The sequence below is a fragment of the Mus pahari genome, chromosome 3, assembly GCF_900095145.1.
Source record: "Mus pahari chromosome 3, PAHARI_EIJ_v1.1, whole genome shotgun sequence".
NCBI lineage: Eukaryota > Metazoa > Chordata > Mammalia > Rodentia > Muridae > Mus > Mus pahari.
Window position 1 is genome coordinate 96,248,629 of NC_034592.1, and position 24,134 is coordinate 96,272,762.

General features: G+C 42.9%; 1 protein-coding gene across 1 annotated transcript in view; it reads right to left on the bottom strand.

Annotated features, from left to right (window-relative positions):
* The window catches only part of Ryr3 (ryanodine receptor 3), a 525,260-nt gene that overhangs the window by 28,576 nt on the left and 472,550 nt on the right, over window positions 1-24,134 (bottom strand). The window contains 16 exon segments of the mRNA XM_029536054.1: window positions 1,191-1,279; window positions 2,066-2,146; window positions 2,561-2,578; window positions 2,834-2,907; window positions 5,911-5,987; window positions 7,399-7,478; window positions 7,625-7,724; window positions 8,814-8,870; window positions 9,764-9,815; window positions 10,203-10,309; window positions 11,871-11,967; window positions 14,812-14,924; window positions 15,376-15,507; window positions 18,351-18,410; window positions 18,683-18,853; window positions 22,061-22,075. Coding sequence (XP_029391914.1) covers window positions 1,191-1,279; window positions 2,066-2,146; window positions 2,561-2,578; window positions 2,834-2,907; window positions 5,911-5,987; window positions 7,399-7,478; window positions 7,625-7,724; window positions 8,814-8,870; window positions 9,764-9,815; window positions 10,203-10,309; window positions 11,871-11,967; window positions 14,812-14,924; window positions 15,376-15,507; window positions 18,351-18,410; window positions 18,683-18,853; window positions 22,061-22,075 — 1,323 coding nt within the window.

A 24,134-nucleotide genomic window follows, 5' to 3' on the forward strand; every position in this document is an offset into this window, starting at 1 on the left:
CAAAGTGAACCATGCCCACCAGAGATAACAGAGATTATCATCCAAATCACCATATTAACAGCAAAGGAACAGCAGCTAAATGGCAGATGTTGTTTTAAGTAATTTATGAATATCAAACCTCTCAGTATTTATTACCACTCTGTGAGGCACATCATATAGACAAGAGAACTGGACCATAGGGAACTTAAGTAGATTATTCCCGACTCCTAGAACATGGTAAAACCAGGGGAAGAAATCTGTTACAGAAAAAAGTCAGGTGAGTTCTCAACACCAACAATGTGAAAACATATCAAATTCTTCTTACCATAAACAGGTTTTTCTCATAAAACTATACTTCTTAGTCATAAGTCATTTGATTATTCTTTCTTGGCTATTGAGGCTGGGTGTTCACTGACAACACTAACATCAGCCAGTATTTTATAATACACTTTCATAGCTAAGGTCCTCTCTCTTTCTTTGAATGCATGTTTTAGGAATTAAAAATTCCCTTAGGTGTGAAAAAATAGATTACAACTCCTTCTTTGAGAGTCAGATGGTATAGACACTTTTTTGTCCAGAGTAGGCCTAATGCATACGTTTTCAGCTTAACAATGGTATTGAAGTGACATAGATTCAGTTGAAATTGTACTTGAAATTCTGAGTATTGTTTTTTCAACTAGCAATTTATGGTATGATGCTCTCTCATAATGAAAGCCATAGGCAGGAGCCATGAACCATAGTTCAGAGTAAGCCACACAATCTTAAGACTAAACCACCAAAATGCTATAGTGTAGAGGTTCTCAGCCTTCTTAATGCTGTGACACTTTTATACAGTTCTTCATGTTGTGGTGATCCCCCAGACATAAAATTATTTTCTTTGTTACTTCATAACTGTAATTTTGCTATTGCTTTGAATCATAATGCAAATATCTATTTCCAATGGTCTTAGATGATATCTGTGAAAGGGTCATTTGACCCCCAAAGGGTTTACAACCCACAGGTTGAGAACCACTGCACAGTGTATCATCTCATTTAGCTATGACATTCAGTAGCTAGGTATATGAAATTCTTCTTCAGTGTATGGTTGGTTTATCAGAATATAACCCCATTGAGGAACATTTGTATCCTGGGTCTCCATTGGATCTGCATAGCCATTGTTAACTTGTATAACTGTAGATGAAACACGCCATTGCCTAAGGTCCCCAACTCACCTGCAGACGCAGAAGGTAGTCCACAGTGCTAATGATGATGTTCACAGTAGTGGTGTTGCCCATCTGAGTCCTCAGGAAGTTCTGAAAGTCTGAGAGCACCAGTTCTGGGTCAGAACCTAGGCTCATTACACCAAAGGGAGCCAGGCATGCCTCTTAGCTGAGCTTAGAAGTAGCATACTATGTGGCTCAAGTTCTACACAGATAATATATTTGGAGCCTGGCAGATCCTCCTCTCCTCTATGCCCTGCCAACCTGGTGACATCTAAGACAAGATGAGACCCAATAGGTGATGTGAAAGGGCTCATGATTCCAGGGGTGGTTTAGCTTTGGTGACACTAAACAATAGCAGCCATAAGTCTAATGGTCACTTTATAGAGCCTCTCTTGTTAAGGACTAGATGAATTGGTATTCTTGGATAGTGTGGTGGTTTGAATGAGAATGACCCTCAATAGAATGGCTTATATGTTTGAATGGTTGGTGTCCAGTTAGTGGAACTGTTTGGGAAGGATTAGAGGGTGTGACCTTGTTGAAGGAGGTGTGTCTCTGGGAGTGAGCTTTGAAGTCTAAAAAGCCCATGCCAGGCCCAGTTTCATTCTGTCTTTTCCTGCTGTGTTTGGATCAGGATGTAAAGCTCTCAACTACTGCTCCAACATCATGCCTGTCTACTTCCCACCATGATGATCATGGACCAACCCTCTAATACTGTAAGTAAGCCCCCAAATAAGAGTTGCCTTGGTCATGGTGCCTCTTTGCAGCAGTATAACAGTAACTAAATCAGAAAGCAACTAGTTGAAACAAGTGGCGTCCACCGAAATGAATGAGAGTTGTGCATACAAATGCTGTTTTCCCTTGACAAGTCAGTTGATACCACTCACCACTGTTATGTCCTTCACAAAGCAACTGTAGGAATCTAAAGAGATCTTGTGTGAATTCATCATTCTGGAGTACCTTTTCACCTTGAAAACATAATATACACATCAGCATTTGCTTGGCTTCTCAACAAGGTACATCTTCTGACTCAAACGGCTCCAAAAATGACAATAGGGTTTGGAAATATACCTTTGGATTAATGCTGATAAACTCACTTAATTTGGAGCCAAGGCTGCAGAGTACACAGCCCCAACAGTAAACTGTTTAGCCCCAAGACACATCTGTAATGAGAACAACTAGGACAATGGCAGCCAGTGGCTCACAGCCCATAATAACCCATGCTTTACAGATGGAAGAGACTTCTTTAATTAAGCATCAAACTACTGGGTTAGACTTGACATGCAGCTACCCAACCTAAGCTGTGTTTGTACTGAGGCAATTAAATCTATTCTCTTAAGATTTACACACGATAGGAACTCAGGGAAGTGACTCACACTTACCACGCTCACGAACAATGACTGGTAATAAGAGGAAAAAGAGAAAATACAAAGTAAGACACCCATAAATACTACACCAAACTTTCTTCAAATACATCTAACTCCATGAACGCATCCATCTTGGATGCTGGCCTTAGCAAAACTGCATATAGAAATGTTTTTCTCAAATAGAGCAAATCTTGGCAGATAAAGGAAATAGCATGCAAAGGCTCTGATTAGAAAGAGTTGACATTTCAATCAGGAAGAGAATGACCTTGGCATTCATTAGTTACTTACGTGTCCCTTCTTCTGTAACCATCCCCAGGCCTTCAGCTTTATTCTGTCTCTCAAATGCATTCAAATCAAGGACACTTTTAAAGACAAAAGAAAACAAGGTTCAGGGCTAACTGGTTATGCTGGGAAAATAGATTTCTAATTTCAATGTATCTACTAAGAATATTTTGTCTCATTATCATAAGTAGACCAATACCTAGCAGCTTGGTTAAAAGCCTGAAGGGCCCTTGGGTTTGTGCCAAGCACTGTAGTTAACAGATGTGATAGCTCATGGTCCTTCTTACATGTATAGAGAGGTGGTGATCACTGTTCAGTTTGAATCTACTATGAATGAAGACTTGAAAAGCCTTCCTAAATTAGGAAGACATGAGTTCTTTCTGAGATTTCGTAAACTGCACCCAGTGCTCACCTCCTGCCTTTACTTTCTCTAAAGATCTCAGGGAATTGGAGGAGAGAGCTAGAAATTCTGAAGACTTCAGAGACCACACCCTTTTATGGTTCCTGCTTTGTTCAAAAACCAGTAGCCATTGAGATTAAGCTTTCTGTGCAATGGTGGCCCTAAACTCACAAAAAGTTGGCATTAGTTTTTGTCCCCGTTTTCTCCTACTTCCTGGCTATAGTCAAGTTTTGCTGAAGCAGCCAGGTCCAGCACTACCCTGAGGCTGGGAATGATACCACTGTAGGATCAGATTCCTTTAAGGGAAAGCCCCTTCTGTTTTCTTAACAGTTTAATTTTTCTTGGATCTGAAAAGTGTCCTGGAGCATAAAGGTTTATGAAGGTATTGCTCTTAGGGAGGTGTTTGGCTGAGCCCATGAAGCCTCTAGACATTAATTAGCCTCAATTCGGCTGCTGTTCAGAGGAGATGGTGTAAGACTAGAAAGACATTGGCACTCTTTTCCTTTCTTTTTGGGAGTCATGACTTGGGAATTTTAAAGGGAAAACAGTGAAATTTCTATTCCTACCTTTGTTGTTTTACTTTACAGGTTTAAAAAAATATATATATTTCTTTTTGTGTATAAGTGTTTTCCCACATGTTTGTTTATGTACCATGTATATACCTAGTGCCCATGTGAGTCAGTTGAGAATATGGGATCTCCTAAAACTGGAGTTATAGATAGTTTTAAACCACCGTGCTGGCAGTGGAAACTGAACCTGGGCCCTCTGCAGAAGCTCCAAGGCTTCTTATCCCTCCCTTCTGACATCTCTTCAGGACCCAGCTTCGTAGTTTTCCCAATCCCAGGTTACGCTATATAAAACAGGTTTGCTGAAAAACTCCAAATTATCCTGCTGTTTTGCTATTTGGATTTTGCTTCGCTGGGTTGGGAGATGGAACAGGTGGGGGTAACCTAGGAAAAGACATTTGGTCCTTGTTGCTTTGAAGCTTTGATTTTTGAATTGGTGCCATACATGTCCAAGTCTCATTCCGATCCCCAAAAACCCATGTTGAATGTTTTAATTTTCCAGCTACTTAAATATTTTACAAATATGTGTTATTTGTATAATAATCAGACTCATTAAAGTGTCTTAAAACTTCTGTGAGAAGTCATCCTGCAATTATGTCACTTGTCCCTCTGTGCTATCATTATAAATGAATTATAAGTAAATTTAGCAGTCTCAAGTGCTGTAACATACTGATAGAACTCTTAGACACCTAGTGGAAGTTTCATGAGTAATGTAGAACCCAGTTTTCTTGATTTTGTCACTCCTGAGTCCACAGGTGTTATTTATTTGACCCCTAACGAGTCAGGAGTAGCAATAGTACATTCTCTTTTCCTGAGAGAGACAATGAACTAATAGACAGAGGAAAAAAAAATAGAGCTAAGAGCAAGAGATTATGCTGGAGCTCAGATTGTACCCAATCAAATAAGGTTGGCGACATGATAAAGTCTGCTGAAGGATGTTTGTCCTCCTAATTTTAAAATGGTAGACATCATGCTCTGTCTTAACTCTTGACACTTGGAGGCAAATGAGCTAAGTAATTGCAACTTTGGTTTCTTTTAGAATGAGCTTCAGACAATTCACAATAAATAGAAAGTTTAGAGAAGGACACTTTTCTTAGAATGTTGGCTCATTTAAAAATGAGCTAGCATGGTGGCCTTGCAACTTTTGGATATTTATTCAAAAGTTGTTTCAACCATGATTGGTAGCTTATACAATTAGGTAAGACCAACTGATAATTCAATGTTTTGATATTTAGAGTGTATTAAAATTTTGTTCCCATGCCAGAGTGTACCTCTGTCAAAATATATGTCAAAATATATTTTGTCAAAGAACTGTTAGAGGAAAAGATTGCAAGTTGTTTTGTGGGTTTAAAGAAATCAGTCATCACTAAGAGTGAGGTATCCCCCATCTTTCCCCTTATTTATTTGGTTTCACTTTTGGGGATATCCATGTTCAAAGAAAAACTTATAGTATACATTGTTAGGAATCAACCTAACATAAGGAAGGAAGGAAGGGAGGGAGGAAGGAAAGAAGGAAGGAAGGAAGGAAGGAAGGAAGGAAGGAGGAAGGAGGGAGGAGGGGAGGAGGGAAGGAAGGAAGGGAGAAAGAAGAAGAGAAGAGAAGAAAGAAAGGGAAGAGGAAAGGAGGGTAGGGTAGGGGAGGAAGGGAGGAAGGGAGGAAGAGAGGAAGGGACTGATAGACCACAGCACTAGGAAGCATGTTTATGGCTAAGGAAGATTGATGTTTCTTTTCTTAATTTTTTTTTTAAAGATTTATTTATTTTATGTATATGAGTACACTGCAGCTGTCTTCAGATCTGCCAGAAGAGGGCATCAGAGCTCATTACAGATGACTGTGAGCCATCATGTGGTTGTTGGGATTGAACTCAGGACCTTTGGAAGAGCAGTCAGTGCTCTTAACCACTGAGCCATTTCTCCAGCCCCCATCTTAATGTTTTTTAATCTAATCCTGAATGCTAGGAAACAATATCCACTTCCTTGAATTTTAAGGTAGGTGACCACTGAATCTTCTTCACAATTCCATGGTAATCTAACTGATTGTCTATCTCCCATCTGTCTTCCCTCTTTCTCTTGAATTGTGAAGTTTTAAGAATGATGAGTAGTTTCCCCATATTTACCTGCAGGACTGCATAAGACCAGAAAGACTTTGAAAGAATCCAGCATCTTTTTTCTCCTTTAAGTAATCTAGCATTTTCTGCAAAGGAGACACAATTTAGAGGGAAGCAATGAAGACAGTCACAACTGCTGATCTTCCTAACTCCATTGGAGAAATGGCAAATGCCCTGCCACAGAAGCATACAAAAGCAGACTCTTGGAGAAATATCAGAAGAACTGGTATAGTTAAGAAAATATAACCTCTATACCCAAGGTTTAGGGAGCATGCCAGAAGAGGCTAAAAGACTGTAAGAGTAAGGGGACAAGGATGTCAGCTGAGAGACTGTCTCCTCTCCATAGTACAGGGAAGCAGTGCCCAGGGCATCTCAACAATAGGTTGCCTAAGCAAGGCCTGGACAACACCACCACCAGATGGCATGCCAATCTGGTTCGGGGAAACCTCAGAAGGCCTCATTCCTAGAAGAAAATTAATGACCACAGGCATTAATGAAGGAGAATCGATCTTTCCTCAGGATGAGTCCCTTGATAGGTTATCCAATACTAAGTGGCCAGCTCCAAAAACATACTTTTGAGCCATACTAAATGGACTCAGGAGGTTATATTTATATGCTTATATGAATGCATAATGTAACAATAACAATTAAAGAAAACATATGCATAAGTCAAGCCATCTACTTGGAGAGCCAGATTCTATTGTGCTAAGGCTCATTAGTTTAACCATTTCATCACAGTACAGTAAACTTTTGACATTTGTGGTTTTATTGTTACCAGTTCTAATTCAGATACCGACTGACTAGCAGCTATCAATATTGACTGTCTCATTTAATGCTCATTGGAGGCTTGGGTATTTTATTTTGTACTCTGAGAAATTAAATACAGGGTCAGCAAGTGCTTTGTCACTGAGCTGTATCTCTGAACATTAATTTTATGAGACAGAAGTTCACTCACTACATAGCCCAAGCTTGCCATGAACTCAAAATCTCCCAGCCTGATCTTCTCAAATACTGTACTTGTATTGCCTCCTGTAATAACTTCAGCCTTTACATCAGAATCAGGCATTGTTTTACAGCTATCAGCAAATAATTGTTTAATGAATAAAGCATAATTAAATGAATAGCAGGTTGTGAATTACTGTGTTTTCTCATGGTAAAGCAGTTCACAGGTTAAAGTGCTGAAATAAATGCCAGAGGCTTCAGAAACATCCTCTGAGTATTTACAATTCTGCAGAAAATCTGAGGGAAAATGCAATGTTTTGTTCCTTTAATCCTAGGCTTTAAAAATCTCTTTGTTAAATACACACTTGTATTTAGACTCCTGGCTATTGTTGTTATCTGTGTTCCCAGCTACTCTGACATAATTGGCCACTAAGGACAAACACCAGCCGAGCAACTGTGGGTATCCTTCCCGGAGCAAATTAAACCTCATCAATGAGAACTGTCAAGTAGAAGTACCCCAGGAACTCTTCACCATCTCCCTTGATGCTGAATTACCTGTTGCACACCAGCATTGCCTCCGTTCAGAATGGCAATCCCCAGCTTCAGTGTCTCAACCACCATGGGGCTCATCTCACCTGCCAGGGTGAAGATTTGATTACGTTACCACGGAAAGAGGGGGCACATCATACCTACTGGGCCTTCTCCAGTCTTGCTAGTGTGACTTGAGGTCAGGGTGTGCTAGCTCTGTGGCGGTTACCGAGGGTCTACCTAAAACAGTCACCTTTGCTGGCACTTATCATCTGAAGGACCATCTCGGCAGCACCACGCTCGTGCAGCCTTGCTTGTTGATACAGGGTTTTTTGCTTCTCCATCTCCTTCTCCTAGGAAAAGAAGTCATATGGAAAGATTTGCCCTCAGCCCCTTCCCTGTGCTCAGCTGTACCGCCTGCTCACGTTCCCCTTGAGTAAATGCAACATGGTAAAGTAAGCTGAGAGTGAATCTTTAGGAGCGCAGGAAAGGCAATGCACATCATTCTGGATAAAGCAAACCTCTGCATTTTATTTCCAGATACAACCTACCTTCCTCAAAGGATATACCCATGATTCCTAAGTGATGGGTTTTCCACTCTTTCTGTTGATAGGTAACATAGTGTTTTCACCTTTGATATTACAAAGGAACCTATGATTATTAATATTTCTTTTAACAGGGAAGCACAGATAGAGGATATTTATTCAATGTGGCCGTATCGGGAAGAGGAACAAAAAGGTCTAGTGAGCCTTCTCAGTCTTAGTCTTCAGGGTCCTAGCATCAGGCTAACTAAACCATGCATGTCAAGGTCTGGACAGTCCATCGCTGCTGTCTCAGCTCCAGTCTCTCCTGCAAGGTCACCTGACAAGCTCTAAGTCTCTCTCCTGGAGACAAGTTCCTCCTTGCCTGCCTCCAGGCCTCTAGCTTTTCCATCTCCAGCATGAGATTCCTTGGAATCTAAGATTTAAATATCATTTCCAATATTCTGTTATACAGGAAACAAGCTTGCCAGCCACTTGAATAAATTCGTCTGAATGTAAGAAATGTCCCTGCATTTAGACTGCAGATATGCTCTGCCATAGCTGGTTACCAGAACTGTAACTACCTATATTCACTTCATTTTCTTTCTGGGTGCTTTGCCTATCAAAGATCACAGGAACCTAAAATTGTGCAATTTTAGGAGTTTTGAGCTTCTGTACTGCCTTGGAAAAAAACTACTATCAGCCTGCATCTATAGACTAGTGTGGATGATCCCAGTGTCCTTGATTTTTCATTGTTGCGTGTCAGTCACACAGGCAGATGGCAGAGCCATGGGTAGACTTGCTAATTCAGACACAGCAGCAGTACAGGGAGTCTCGTAAGCAAATGGTGGTCACCATTCTGAAGAAGCCCCAACCAAAAGGCCAGCAAGGACCCTGATTCTAATCCTTATGAAAACTCACTTCAAATGTTTTTTCCTTGTCTTCATCTTCTTCTTCGTCCTCACCACTCTGACAGCTCTGGGTTCCATGGAGCGGGGAAAGGAGTAGGACAGAAAACCAAGTTATAGCGGAGTCTGATGAGCACAGCTCGTCTACAATGGTTTGCAAGGGCAGGGGCCAGGCTATTAGTCACAGACTCCTCGGGACCTCAGCACCTTGTAAAACTAGGAACATTTTGATCATTGCACGAGAACATTCTACTTTAAATGCCATTTCTGCAGTTACCAAGGGGTTAAGGAACAAGATAGAACAGGGAGCTCACTTATCCGATGTGATCTGTTTTAAACACAGACATGAATTCCCTTCTCTGGAAAAGTTCTGATGTAGATGAGAACCAAGGAATGCAAGGAGCTGTCCTTTTAAGATAAATACCAGGGCCATAATAGTAAGACTGGGGCTACCAAGGATGTAAGCCTTAAGTTGTCTCTGTGTATTGGGGCCCTGAGATAAAACAGAACAAAGAAATACCAGTTCCCTGTTTGACAACATATTCTGTCTTCCTGAATGCCTTTCTATCTGAAGACAGTTGCCTATGTGTATTCAGTATTCCAGAGTTTGTCAAACTCCTGATGGCAATTCCTCCAGTTACTGTGGCTTCTCAAGGACATTGGAACCCCTTTTCTAGGATCCAGCATGTTTCCTTTATCAGTACATGGACTGAAGTACCTGACCTCTCCTGACCGAAGGAGATGCAGATAGTCTGTGTACCTAAGCCCATCTCCCCAGCATTAGAACTGTCCCATGAATCTAGCCACCAGTAGTCTCAAGGTGTCACACTTATGGTGCGTGAGCTGTGTGACACCTAGAACCTGTCATGAACAAGCGCCAGCCCCGCTGCTCACATGACAATTTTACAAGTCCAAAGAGGTCTAAAGAAAGACTGTGACAGAGTGCTTGAAACCCAGGTGTACCTTGGCCATCATGCTGGAATAGGAAGTGTACAATGGATCATCTTCCAATTTGCTGGAAAGAACATAGAAAATATTTAGCGAGCTATTTTTGGAGTCAACAACAACAACAACAACAACAACAACAACACACACACACACACACACACACACACACACATACACACAAACCACCAAAAACTATTCCAAGTTAAGTGTACCAGTGAACTAATCAGATCGTTTGACTCAGAAAAGGCTGAGTCAGTATTGACTTGACATGGAATTTAAGAGTACAGTCAGAATTTTAAGCTGTCTTCTATTATGATGAGAAGCCTGTCCTCTATATGTTTCCTGGTGGCCATGAAGAGAGGCTCTCAGGTCTGAAATTCTCCATACTCTTTGCTGACCACTATGACTGAGCACCATCCCTGGCCTGGGGGAGGAGCCCCAGAGTGATGCTGACCTCCTCTCCGTGAGCGCATTGCGGCTAAAATGCAGAATGATCTGGTGAAGTGGGTCAGGTTGCCTCTCTGTCTCCTCTTCTTCCTCATCTTCAACCCTGGGAGACTTCTACACAGAGTAACACAGACAGATTTTAGGCACCGATTCCAGCAGGCACCACACAGCTGCATGCGAACCAAGAGAAGGCAAAGCGCAAGGCACAGAGAGGCATCAGACTGGAGGCTGAGAGCAAGCGCTCTCTCCGCCAGATGCTTACTTCAAGGTAGGACTCCTAAGGATGCAAGGTTGGTACAGACAGACGCATTCCCCCCAGCCAATCAAAGACACATTCCAATTTTACATGAACTGAAATAAAAGAAAGCGAATGGCTGACCACAGGGAACGAACGAACTACAGAACTCCCATGCAAGTTGTGGGCACCCCAGTTCAGGAGGGAAACCCCACTGTCACTTTTGAAACTGAGTTCCTCTAGACAATACATGGAACTTCTGAAGAATAGGCTAGAGATGGAGGTGAGGCAAAAGTCACAAATCTCTGGGACTTATATGGGGACCAGTTGTATTATTCTAGATTTAAAAAATATAGCTTCACTCTAAAATTTGCCTTGTTGTGCAAAGCTACTGTTTAGGAGTCACTTCTCTTGTTTTTATAGGAAGGACACCAGTAGCTGATGTTAGTGGCAACAGTAATATTTTCTGTCACAGCCCTTCAGTGGGGGTATGGGAGTGGGAGTGGGGAAGGTGGGGGGTTGGGGGGTGATACTTGGTGAATATGTGAGATCTGCACAGGCCCTGTGAATGGTTGGCAGCAGAGAGCCTGCCTGCTCTCCCTGCCAGCTTCACACCAATCAGAGAAGTGGGAAAACAAAGACAGAGCCTTTCTTACCAACAGGGCTATGTGGAGAAAGTAAGTTACACAGAAACAAAGGGAAGGAAAATGGAGAAGAGAGGTTTAAAAGAAAAAAAGAGAGGGAGGAGGCAAGGACACAGGATGATAGGGGAAGACAGAGAGAGAAAGACAGGAAGAAAAGAATGAACGAAAAATAGTACAGGATGAGCACAGAGAGCCAATGAATGAGAAACTGGAATAAGGAGGAGAAAAGAGAGCCACACACTGGCCTGGCTGGAGAAGAGAGGGGAGGGCTCACACCACTTCCCCCTCCCCAGAAACAGGATGAGTCTGCTCCTTTGTGTTCCACTTCAAGTGGTTTCAGAATATGAATTCTGTTAGAGACAGTGCATGCCAGATTTGTGAAGGGCCAACACAGGAACGTGAGGTGAAGGAAAGAGGCATATTTCCCAAAGCAGAGCTATTATTGTGGATGTGGGTTCTTTGCAAGAGGTAAGCTGGACAGGGGGGCCTCCTGCAACAGATGGTGCTCAAAACTTAACTTGGCGTGAAATCCCCAAGACATAGCTGTGCAACTCAAGAAACGTTAGTTGTTAATGACGATGGAGCTAGGGGTGAGGACGTTATTAACACTTCTAATTGAAGTTTCATCCTTTGGCTTATAGGACCATGGACAACATCGTCCTGAGGATTTACACAGTTACTTCTTTTCCAATTGATTCTCTGTGAATGCCAGACTCTCACAGCATATATATAAACACAAACACAAGAGTCAAACCCGTTCACACCCATATCTGCTCCCGGTTCATTCAGTACTTACAGCCAAATCCTGTACTAGTTTCTCTTCAAAGGAATACGCCTCTGTTTCTATCCAAAATCTTTGATAGCCATGGAGGAAGAGGTTAATAGAGCGGTGCCTGAGTGGAAGGGGTGAGAGGGGGCAGGGTCAAGAGAGTTGTGGGACTTGTTATTTTAGGTTGGGTGGTTAGTAGTTAGTAAGCAGGACAGAGGTTTTGTACAATTCTCGTCTTCTGATTGGTCAGGGCAGTCAGTAGCTCATATTATACCTTGTAACTAGGTAATTCGTAAATACTGGAGTACCTTCTGAGTGCCACAGTCAGAACAAGACACAGCATCCCCATCTAGTTTTACTGGGTCTTTATCACATTGCCGTTCTAGTGAGAAACAGCTAATTAGATCAAGTTGGAAAAGATTTGCTTCAGATAGCAATTCAGTCATTCCTTTAGCTCGGTCATCTGTTCAGGCAACACAGTTGAAATCATGTTAATAGTTTAGTGTCAAACTAAACCCTTAACTGCAGCTCTCCTGCCTTCCTCAATTCAAGAACAGCTCAGCAAGGGGCTCCAGCGTTTATTCAGGAAGGCAGGAGCTGGGCATGCTGTGCCAAGAGCTTGCCTCCTGTGTACCTCTGAGATCCTGGCTGCACTCTGCTGTCTGAGGACTGACTTCCTGGAAAGTTAGTCACAGAAACACAGCTATGTGCTATGGTCGGTCGTGCCAAGGATGAAGAAAAGGACAAGAGTGGCCATTAAGTGTTTTGGTAGAACAAAACCTTGCCGTCTCTCATTAAAGTCTGACCAATCAGAATTTTACTTTAAAAAAAAAAATTGTACAAATGTATATTCTTATGGCAACATTAACTCATGGCCAAGAACGGAGGCATGTGCAGAGAATGAGCTGGTGTCTTTTTAGGTTACATTACCATTAAAATGGGAATTAGTCTGTCATACTGAGTTTTTTCATTAACCTTTTCCAGCCAAACACGTTGAAAGGTGATCAGGAAGAAATTGTTAATTTTGTGTCTGGAGAAAAGCAGACAGGGTTTTCTTTGAAGCGCCAACACCAGAGAAACAGCATCTCTACAATCAGACAAACCCCTACTGCCCTTTAGTCTGGGAAGATTCCATGGAAGTTAGACCACCATAAAGTATGGGAGATCGGCCTCCTCAGTGAGCTGGTTGCTACAAAACTCACCTGCTGTCTTCGTGCCAGAGAGGATCCCCAGGCAACTGTTCTTGAGCAAATGACTTAAGGACAACATACCTCATCACAGAGATTTCATAAACGTATTCTGGCATATATAGGTGTAGGACTACTGAAGGAACCCCCAGATAGAGAGAGATGGCACCAACATTATTTTTAAAAGCTTGGGTTTTGAGAGGGATAACTTTTGGCCCGGCCCTGGAGAGGTGTTTCTAGAGTTTAGTTCTTCAAGGTACATCCACAGGCAGGAGATCTGACTGAGATCTGTTTTCCTGGGAGGGACCCTGTAGAGCAGGTATATTATCTCAGAAGCTATGCTTGCCCCATCTTCAAAGACCCTAAATGGGAAGCCTCCCTTGGTTCAAGGGAAGGTACAGGATATTTTGGATAAATGATGGCTAAGATCCACCATTTGATGAGAATGAAGGCCAAGCAGAGGATGGACTCTGGTCTTACAGTCTAAAGAAACGTATTGGTGTATAGGATTCAGAACACTTTTGTCTGAGTCAACTGTCCATGGTCAGGTGAGGCAGAGACTGGGAAGTTGATGAATCAAAGCTTGTTACTCAGTCACCAGCTTTATAGATTAATTATAAACCTGCCCTCACCTATTCTCCAGTCTATCTTTGAAGAAGGAAGCTGTCTTATCACCAGACATACAGATCAAGCCCTAGTCATGAGTGTTATTATGGTGTAGCTCTGCAATGCCCTCCAAAGGCTCTGCATTGAAGGTATCAGTCTCCGCTGGCACTGGGGGGTGGTAGACACTTTCCAAATTGAAGTCTAGTGGCAGGAAGTAAGGGACACGCCCTTAAAGGGGATCTGAGGGCTGTGTTCTACCCCCTCTTTCTGCTTCCTTGCCTCTGTGAGGTAAGGAACTTTGCTCTACGCCACACCCATTGCCACAATGTTCTGCCTCAAAACAGTATGAAAATGATGCTCCCATACCTATGACATCATGAACCAAAATAAACTGCTCTTCCTTTTGAGTTGATTTTCCTCAAGTGTTTTGTGGTAGTGGACATCTTACTAACACAGATTCCCTGTGTTGACAGAAGATATGCTACATAGTTTGAGGAAAAAAACCAAAAACTAATCCCTCCACCCAAGACCAAGGGAAGCACATCATGTTCCTGCCTAGCCTCTGGGTATCTCTAGCCTTTCTTCCTCTCTTTGGTTTTTAGACAGACTGGCTATATAGCCCAGGCTAGATTCACATTCGTCATCCTCCTGTGCCTTCTGATTACAGGCATGTGCCACCACATCTAGCTACCCCTTTCTTCATCTTGATGGGAAGTACACTGGGATGAAGGATTCTCAGGTTACAGTTAATTAATTAATTAATTTAAAATTAATTAATTAATTTTTGCCTCTGATGAAGAATAGTAAATTTTGCCATTTCACCCAGTGACTGAGCAGGGAAATGAAGTTTGGGCCAAGGTATTTTAGAAAACAGTTCCCGATTCCCTGAGTCCTTTATGTTCTCACAGAAGCCCCTATGTCAGCAGAAGCAGAGCGCCTCAGTGTGTGTTGTCGGGAGACTGTGAAAGCCCAGGACGAGGCATCCTCACCTGCCTCCATCCTTACCTTGACTGCTTAGTAGACCATTATACATGTAGTCTGCAAGGCACCGTAAGCCAAGGACCCCAATTCCTATTGTTAGGATCAAGCTGTCCATAAGAGAACTCAGCTATAGGAGGACACTTTAACTCTTATCTTGGGCTCACCTGGCAGGCAACAAGTGATGGAGAACCTACCTGGGCAGATTGTAGAGGGGAGCCATCCTGAAACAGGCCACCACTGCCCGTTTCCGTTGCTTTGACAACAATTTGTGCCACACAGCCTTTTTGGACCTCAAAGGCTGTTCCACCTAAGAAGAAATCACGTGAGTAGGCACATAGTAGGCCAGTCTGAGTGTCAGACTGAGTAGCTCAGACAATTAACTCTGGAATAATATTGGTTTTACAACCGAAGTTAGCAAAAATGTCCCCAGCAGTCATTCTTGTGTGGCAGGCAGTCCTAGGTTTTCTTTATTTTCTCAGATTCTACTAGACATGGATTGCAGTTTTACAAATGGCAAAGAGCTGTAATAAGTCTTTTGAAGTCCTACCAAGAAGTCGAAAAAAACACAAGGGAAAGCTGAAGGGACTGATGTATTAGGCATCAGGCAACATTTGGGGGTGTGGGATAACTTCCAATGGCTGCCTTTTGCCTGAAGGGGTCTCCGGTAACTGAGAGCTGAGGACAGGGAAGAAGGTTCTATCCTCCAGGGCAGTCTTGCTTACACACTCCTTAGAGCAAACACTCACAGCAGAGCATACCTGCTCCAGGTGGAAAAGAGCTGCCGAAATGCTCTGCACCCGCTCCACCGTCTTTTCTGGATTAGAAGGCTCGTCATTCCTCAGAACGTCCTTGTAGAGGTTCAGTTGCCATTTCACAGCTGGGTCATCAGACTAAAAGTTGAAGCACATCCATGAGATGAGCAATTTCTGTGCCTCTTGTGCTAAGAAATACTTTTAGTCCTACCTGGGTTCCATATAATAAGACTCATTTTTATTATACTTTCCTTTCTCCCTTCCTCTCCTTTCTATTCCTTCCCTCCCTTATATTAATATATAGGCTTCTGGATGCCAGAAGAGGGGGCCAGCTTCCTTGGAGTTGGAATTACAAGTAGTTGTGAACTGTGTCATGTGGGTGCTGGGAATTGAACTTGTGTCCTCTGGAAGAGCATCAGATGCTCTTAACTGCTGAGCCATCTCTCCTGTCCCACTCCTTCTTTCTTAAGCGTACAACATATAGATGCAAGACATGAGCTTCATGTTCCCCATCCCTTTACCACTTTTTGCTACATTTTGGATGATTTCTGTAAAACAATCTTCCAATTTCTCGATTCTGTGTTCAGGTTTGCCTACCTTGTATCTTATGCCTATATATTAAGGTTTAAATTTTGAGAGTATGTATTTGTATAATCCTTAAGCTATCTTTTTTTTTTTTTTTTTAAAATCAAACCTATTTCCCTCCTTTTTTAGAATAACATTCTGATTAATTTTTTTTTTGTGAATTCTATAGCTTCCTTTGTCTGCCTAAATTTTATTTTTACAATTTTAGCATACCTTTATTTATTTATTTATTTTTAAGTTTTTTTAATTATTATTTTCTTTATTTACATTTCAAATGCTATCCCGAAAGTTCCCTATCCCACCCCCCCCAGCCCCTGCTCCCCTACCCACCCACTCCCACTACTTGGCCCTGGTCTTCCCCTGTGCTGGGTCATATAAAGTTTACAAGACCAAGGGACCTCTCTTCCCAACGATGGCTGACTAGGCCATCCTCTGCTATATATGCAGCTAGAGACACGAGCTCAGGGGGTACTGGTTAGTTCATATTGTTGTTGCACCTACAGGGTTGCAGCCCCCTTCAGGTCCTTGGGTACTTTCTCTAGCTCCTCCATTGGGGGCCCTGTGTTCCATCCAATAGCTGACTGTGAGCATTGCCTAAATTTTTTAAAAACTGTATTTGAATTTAAATTTCTTTCTGTTAGTTTCCTATTGTTTGTAGCATTTCCTTACATGCTGGCAATCTTTTGAGTCTATTTTGAGGAACAGTTTCATTTATCTACTTTTCACCATAATTTTAGTAAGAGGCCCTCCAAGTGGTTTCCCTGTTGTCTCTGAAGGAGATTCATGAGGTTCTCTGGCATGAGGCTAATTTTGTTCAAGTTCCACACCCTGTTTCTATAACAGGATAGGCAATCGGTCCTATGGTCCTCTTCCTTTAACGTTGTTATAAGTCCAGCCCTAAGGCATGCCTCTGACATCTGATGGAAGCACCTTCTTTCAAGGTTTCTCCCTGTGACAGGGCAAAATAGTGCAGTTTCCTCCATCTTGTATTCTTGCTGAGGACATTTCAGGTTTAACTAGAATTTGATCTCCTTGATAAAGGATCCCATGGAAAACTACCCCACTCCATTCTAGGAACCAAAGGTCAAGATGTCCTAGCTAAAGCCTTAGCTTCTGTTGAACTTCCTGTTTGTGTGGAACCCCCTGCAGCTAACCACTTATTTTAGCTTCGCTCCTTGCTTCAAACTGCCTGCTTTTGCAAAGCTCCCTGCAGCTGCTGAGACAGACAGATGCCAGGACAGGGCAGCTGCTGAGACAGACAGATGCCAGGACAGGGCAGCTGCTGAGACAGANAGACAGATGCCAGGACAGGGCAGCTGCTGAGACAGACAGATGCCAGGACAGGGCTTTTGCTTTTTAGAACCCCGTCTTCTGAGCACTTGGAGCCACCCCAAGGTCCTCGAACACTTGGGTGTGGTTCCAGCTGGCTGGAATAAAGACTTTCAATGGACAGTACACTGTGTCTGAGTGGTCTCTGGTGAGCTCCCTGTTAGATCCCCACTGTCAAGACTTAGAGCTTCTTGATTTTTGGCAGTTATGATTTTTTTTGTTATTTTTTTTTCCTATTTTATCTTCCACTGTTACACATTTTTAAAAGAAAGAATCAGTACTTGCTGTTTTCCTCATTCTGTTAGGGTATAATGTACCTTGAAAACAGAGCTGTTCAGAATTACAGAACTGGAGAAATCTCAAGTGGCCTTTAAATTCCCTCTGTCTTTTAAATTTTTTAATTTATTTATTTACCTATATTTTTTTTTACCCAAGACACAAACTTATTTTTTTTTCAAAAGCTTTCCAGAGTAGCAGGTGCTAAAATGTCCACCTAGGAGCCTCTTTCTCTGTTCAACAAACACTGCAGTCAATAGATTCAGAGACTTAATCCGAACACCCCCGGAGATGGCCTACTGTTCATTAGAAAGTGTAACACATACTCGTCAGAGGCCTCTTCGAAATAGTAAAGGAAAAAAATAAAATTAAAGACATGGCTGTAGAGCTTAGCCTTTCTCTGTTTGTGTGTGTGTGTGCGCGTCTGTGTCTGTCTGTCTGTCTGTCTCTCTCTGTGTTTGTTTGTTTGTTTGTTTTGAGACAGGACTTTCTGTAGCCCAGGCTGTGCTCATACTTGCTATCAAAACCAACCCTGGCCTTAAACTCCTGCTCCTCATACTCTTGCCTCCCATTTGTAGCAATTAAACAGTTTTAAGAGTACATTTTAAACCATGAGTGAAACACATCTATAATCTTAGCACTTGGGAGGCTGAGGCAAGAGGGTCTCAATATTGAGGCTGGCCTAGGATACATAGCAAGACTGTATCTTAACAGTCAGATGAACAAGGTAAACTAAGCGGGAAGACAGGTCCTCCAGCCAGCAGGACAGCCTGTGGGAGATGAAGCATCACCTTTTCCTGCAGGTGCAGGTTATTCCGAAGATGTTCCTTGACTTCTTCATCAGTGTCCCTCTGTGGAAAGATGGGAAATTTTATTCCTGTGGCTCTCCTTGAAAATGCAACACAGGGTACAGGGAAGTATGGATAGCCAGTGCACAATTTAATAGGGAACTGTCTTAGAAGAACAGGAGAGACGTAAAGGAGACTTACCCCATTTACAAAGTGTGTACCTCAACCCCTGCCCCTGCCCCTCTCCCTCAGAGGACTACCGCCATAAAGGAAGGGTACCACCCACGCCTCACAGCCTTTCCTCTGCACTCAGCTGGACCACAGAGGCAGCTTACACAGCTGTATCGTGATTTTGCGAGTGAGATGAGCTCCTGGTCGCCTGGGGTACACATGTTCAGACCAATGGGCAGCATTTTCTTGAGCGCGGCCACGATAAGGGACGTCTGGATGGAATACAAGTCTCCTCGCCTCTTTGTCTTCTTCCGTTCCTGGTCCTGTCCTCCAGACTAGGAGATGATGTTGAAATAAAGAGAGGGGCTCAGTGACTCTCTGAAAGGAACTGCCTCAGCTCAGGGGTAGCTTGCTTCCTTGAGGCCCTGTCCGTACAGGTTGGGCCTTACTACATTTCAAAGAACAGTAAAAGAACAAAAACAAAAAATAATGTTAAGCAGAACCAAACCAGATGGCCATTAAAGACCAGCCCAGACCCGAGCCTTCTCTCCTGTACATGCACACAAAACCACAGTAGCTAGACACACAGCACAGACATCCACAGTCTTGGCTTACTTGATTCTGCACCAAAGGGACAATAGTCACAACGAAAGGGATGATTTTTACAATAGGTAAAATAACTCCCACAAGCAACAGTGCTCTTCCACTGGGATACCAGTTAAAATGCGAAGAGCATCTATCACACAACCAGTGGCCTGTTTCCATGGCTGAAGCTGGTATTCAATAGCCCAGGTGTGCCACACGGCCTCTCACACGGCCTCTCCACCACGGGGCAACACACATTCTTACAGGAAAATCGGGACTAGGGCTGCTTTGGGATCTGGAGTGGTATGTGGAAAAACTATACACGAAATAAAGGAATTCTCTAAGCCTCTGGGAGTTTTTCTAAGTTTAATTTTATTTTTAATTTTTGCTTATTTGCACTTACATGTGTCTCTCTGTGGGTATGTGCACATGAGTTCGGGTCCCACAGAGGCCAGAAGAAGGTATCCAGTGCCCTGGGGCTGGAGTGTCAGGAGGTTGGGAGCTGCCTGAGGTGGGTGCTGGGAGTTGAATTGGGGTCCTCTGCAAGAGCAGCCAGTGCTCTTAACTACTGAGTCATCATTCCAGCTGATGAGAGCTTGTTTTGCTCATGCCTTGTCATTCTTTGTAGAGTTCACTCAGCAGAGTATTAGGTTTTGTGGTGTTGGTGGTGGTTGCAGTTGTATCGTTTTGTTTTGAGACAGGTCTAACTATGGAGCCTGTGTTGGTCTCAGACTTGTGCCATTCCTGCTTCAGCCTGTCTATTCTCAGGCTTCCGGGTGTAAACTACATACCTGGCTCTAAGTGATACATGTAAGAGAGAAATCCAACTTGCTTCATTCTATGATGGTGGTAGCTCCCAGACAACTGAAAACACTCAGCACCACGGCATACATGGTGGTCTGGGTGCACGCGGGAGACAAGATGCTATAGTCGCCTGCTTTTGATGGTGCGATGCTCGGAAGAGCAATGCTGACCCTGCGTGATAGACTTTGCCTCCGCTGAATAACCAGATGCTATGAGTAGGGAGGGCTTTATGGCCTGAAATTGTCATGGACCATCACGAGGAAATGCTGGTTTTGCTTTGTGAGTGTCTGGTCACATGCAGTAGCAGTACTATAGTTTACAATCACATGAACACCGAGCAATGTGTGCCTATCTTCTCCCCTAGAAGTTGCACCTAAGGCCTAGTTCTCTTGGCCTAGGAAAGGAGCCGTTTATGAGATACATGGTTCCTTTTTTCCTTTTATTTTTATATTTATTTTATTTTAACATATGTGAGCATTTTGCCTGAATGTATGTGCATCATGTAATTTTCACTATCTATCTGGTGCCAAAGAATTCAGAAGAAGGTACTGGACCCTTTGGATCAGATGGTTGTGAACCACCATGTGGGTACATGGAATTGAACCAAGATCTTCTGCCAGAGCAACACGTGTTCTTAACCACTAAGCCAATGTCAAAGCCCCAGACATGTGTATTTCAAGAGAAGGGTCGGAATTAATTCTGCATCTGGACCAACGACTATGTTCCAACATGTGAGAGAGATTCTTCGTGACTAATGACACACTACTGAAAATGTGATTTCCCCCACCAGGCTACATAAGCAACCCTTTCAGCTGCTTATATTACCATTTTGGAAATCTGTCTGATGAAAGAATTGCAGAGGCATTGTGTTCCTAGTACTCCAAAACCACAAGTGAACACCAGTATACAAGTTCGGAGGGCAGCAACACATGGGAGAAGGGAAGTCACGATGCAAAGGACCAGAGAGGCCTCTCATACACTGCCTGCGTCACATGAAGCACTGCAGGTTCTATGCTCACGGAGCTTCCAAGGCTCCTTCTGTCTTCTGCCATTGAGTGGAGAATTCCAAAGGCAAAATCCACCTGTAGTCTATCACCTAAACTGTCCACTAAGGATAGAATCTGGCTATACACATATGAACTATGTGCTATTATATATATATATAAATGTTACCAATAACACACAGCACCTGTGTAGATATGCCAAATGTAACTGTGGATTTTATATATAATTTAAATGATTTCTCAGTTACTTTTTGCTTAATTTTGCCAATATCATATTCTAATCATAATTGCTACACATATGATTTCAATATACTTGAATCATAAATAGAGCATTTCTAGTCCTCAGAACAAGTCTGAAATATTTCAGGAGTGAAAATGTAATGCTCAGAGATCGTGAGTTTTTTGAGGTCACACAGGAAGCAAGCATCTAAGACATCACTCAAGATGCAACTCTGTCTGGCTAAGGCTCCATTTTCCTTTCCTTCAAGCTGCATGTGAACTGGCTCTTAACATGTCTCTCCTTTTCCAACACATACTTTGGCCCAGAGGGTTTGGAACAAGAGCATTAGATAATCATTATTGAACAGAAGGAGGAAGAATTTCTACACAATAAACTTCAGGAACAACTGGAAAGTTCCAGCATCATGTGCATTTTGTGCACAAGCTTAACATCATCTGCTGATTTCAAACTTGAGTGCAGTCCCTGGGAGATACTCTCTTTGAATCATGGGAGCTTAAATCAGAGGCAGAACATGTGTATAAGAAAGGGCTGGAGGAGGGGGTCACTAACAGAAATTAGAAATCTGAACCTGGTGCCATGGCAGAAGAGTGAGGCTCTGAAGCTCCTGAGCCCTGCCAGGCCCATCTCTGGCAGTATGGTAGGTAGCTGCCAAACTAACAGAGGAGGCCTCTGGATAAAGGAGCAGAGGTATCAAGGAGACCTTGGCTAAGGCAAGGCTTGCCTGGCTTCTCCACTCCAGGGGTACATAGACCTACATTCACTCTGACAGGTAGTTGCCTTCCCTGGGGACCCACAGGTTGGAAAAATCTACCTCTACTACTCCCATGGTGATCACAGCATGGAGGGGGACAGAGCCTGACACCACTAATACTAGGACAGAAAAGACACATCATGCATTTGACCTGTACCTTTACTTGCATGGCCTGTGTGGGAAGACAAAAGGAAAGAAACAAGGAGAAGAGTCAGTCAGTAAAAGCAGGGATTCAAGGCATCAGGCAGCATGTTATTCATAGCTTCTTAGGCCAGTTGCTCAGTCAGCACTACAGAAACTCAACACTTCACGTAAGCATAGCATGAAGACTGAGGAAGGTTAGGATGTAGGTTAATTTGCCTGTGAAGAACACTTCTGGCTGGGGAGGAAGTTACCTCAGAGACCAGTCCTCCAGAATGTTATGCTTCGTAGATCCCACCCACAGTACCTACTCGAAGAAACTCTTGATGTCTACATTGTCTCCAGTTCTGCTTCCTTTAATCACATGGCACTTCAGATAATTGGCATGTACCCAAAGACCTCAGGTTTTAATTTCTCCCACCCACCACATTATCATCTGCAGAACAGAGAATCAAATTAAAGGCAATGCCTGTCGATGTCATTTGGTACATTTGATATACAAAACATTATTAGCCTAATGTGCTATTTTAGCATTTTTCTTTTTTTATATTTTAAATTTTTTTCATTCAATGTACTTTGATCCTATTCTTTCCTCTCCCCCAATTCCTCCCAGAGCCTCCCCACCTTTCTACCTGACCAACTTTATGCTCTTTCTCTCGCTCTTAAAAAATAATCTAAAATCAAAACTAAACCAAGCTTCTCAAAAGCATACACAGCAAGAAAACAAACAAAACGAAACAAAACCTGGACCCCTTTTCGTCTTGGCTATTTGCCATTGATGAAAAATATTTTTTAAAAATTACTTGAAGGGCTGGGATATGCGTAGCTTACACAGGGCCCTGGCTTGCATCAAAAGCACTGAAACCAGAGGAACAAAGCAGAGCAAACAACAGTAACAACAGAGAGACCACGCTAAACTTTTGGGCTGGGCATGACGATGCACACTTTTAATGTCAGCACTGGAGGCTGAGGCAGATAGAAGAGCTCAAGGACAGCTTGGCCTGCATGGTAGAGTCTGAGGTTAGCCCAGACTTCATAGTAAGACTCTGTCTCTAAATAGAGTGAGGGAGGGAGGGAGAGAGGCAGAGGGAGGTAAAGAGAGGGAAGAATGGGTAGAGGTCCCATAATCCTATCCAGAATAATTTGGGGTTACACCACTCCCTAAACAATAGAGCCTCTTGAGTCTTACACTGCAACTTTTAGACATGCTTTAAGTCAAAGGCTCCTACATCCTGAAGGCTATGCCTTAACTCTTCACATATGCCTAAGTTTAAATATCTCATGGTAATTCCCCAATTGCAGTTTATACACCCTCAAAACAACTTGACCTATCTGCTCTTAGGTCATGAACTACAGAAGTACTTTATGATCAAGCAAATGACTTTTTATGTAGCTCTTAAGGGGGGGGGAAAAAAAACCCAAACAAAAAACCCAGACTCTGCAGTCTTCATGTTTTTCTGAGATATGGGAGTTTGATGAAGGTATATTGCTTGGCATTGTCTGTGCCACTAGAGCGCAGGGGGCTCACATCAGGTTTTGATCACAGGCAGACCTGCACTGCAGGAAGTTGTTACATTACAGAGACTGTGAGTGAAGTGATTGTAAGTCAGCTCAACATGAGATGTTAAGAGGAAAGAATTTCTGGAAATCAGTTTGAGAAATGGTGTAGGGGGTGGGGAAGGAGAGGGAGAGCATGCAAAGGGGGGGATCATGGGAAAAGGGGAGGGAAAGGAGGGAAGGGAGAGGGACTAGAGAAGAAATGGTAAGTGTGTATATAAGAGCAACAGAGGTAAGCCGGGTGGACGGTGGTAGCGCATGCCAGCCTGGTCTACAAAGTGAGTTCCAGGACAGCCAGGGCTATACAGAGAAACCCTGTCTAAAAAAACAAAACAAACAAACAAAAGAAAAAAAAAAGAGCAACAGAGGTAAAAAGGGAAAGAAAGTGGGGGGAGGGAGAGAGAGAGAGAGAGAGAGAGAGAGAGAAGGAGAGAGAGGGAGAGAGAGAGAAGAATCCAAATGTATCCTGTGGAACTTAACTGGACCCCAGATTCTTCTTTTACCTCAGCTATGACAACGACCATAAAAGACAG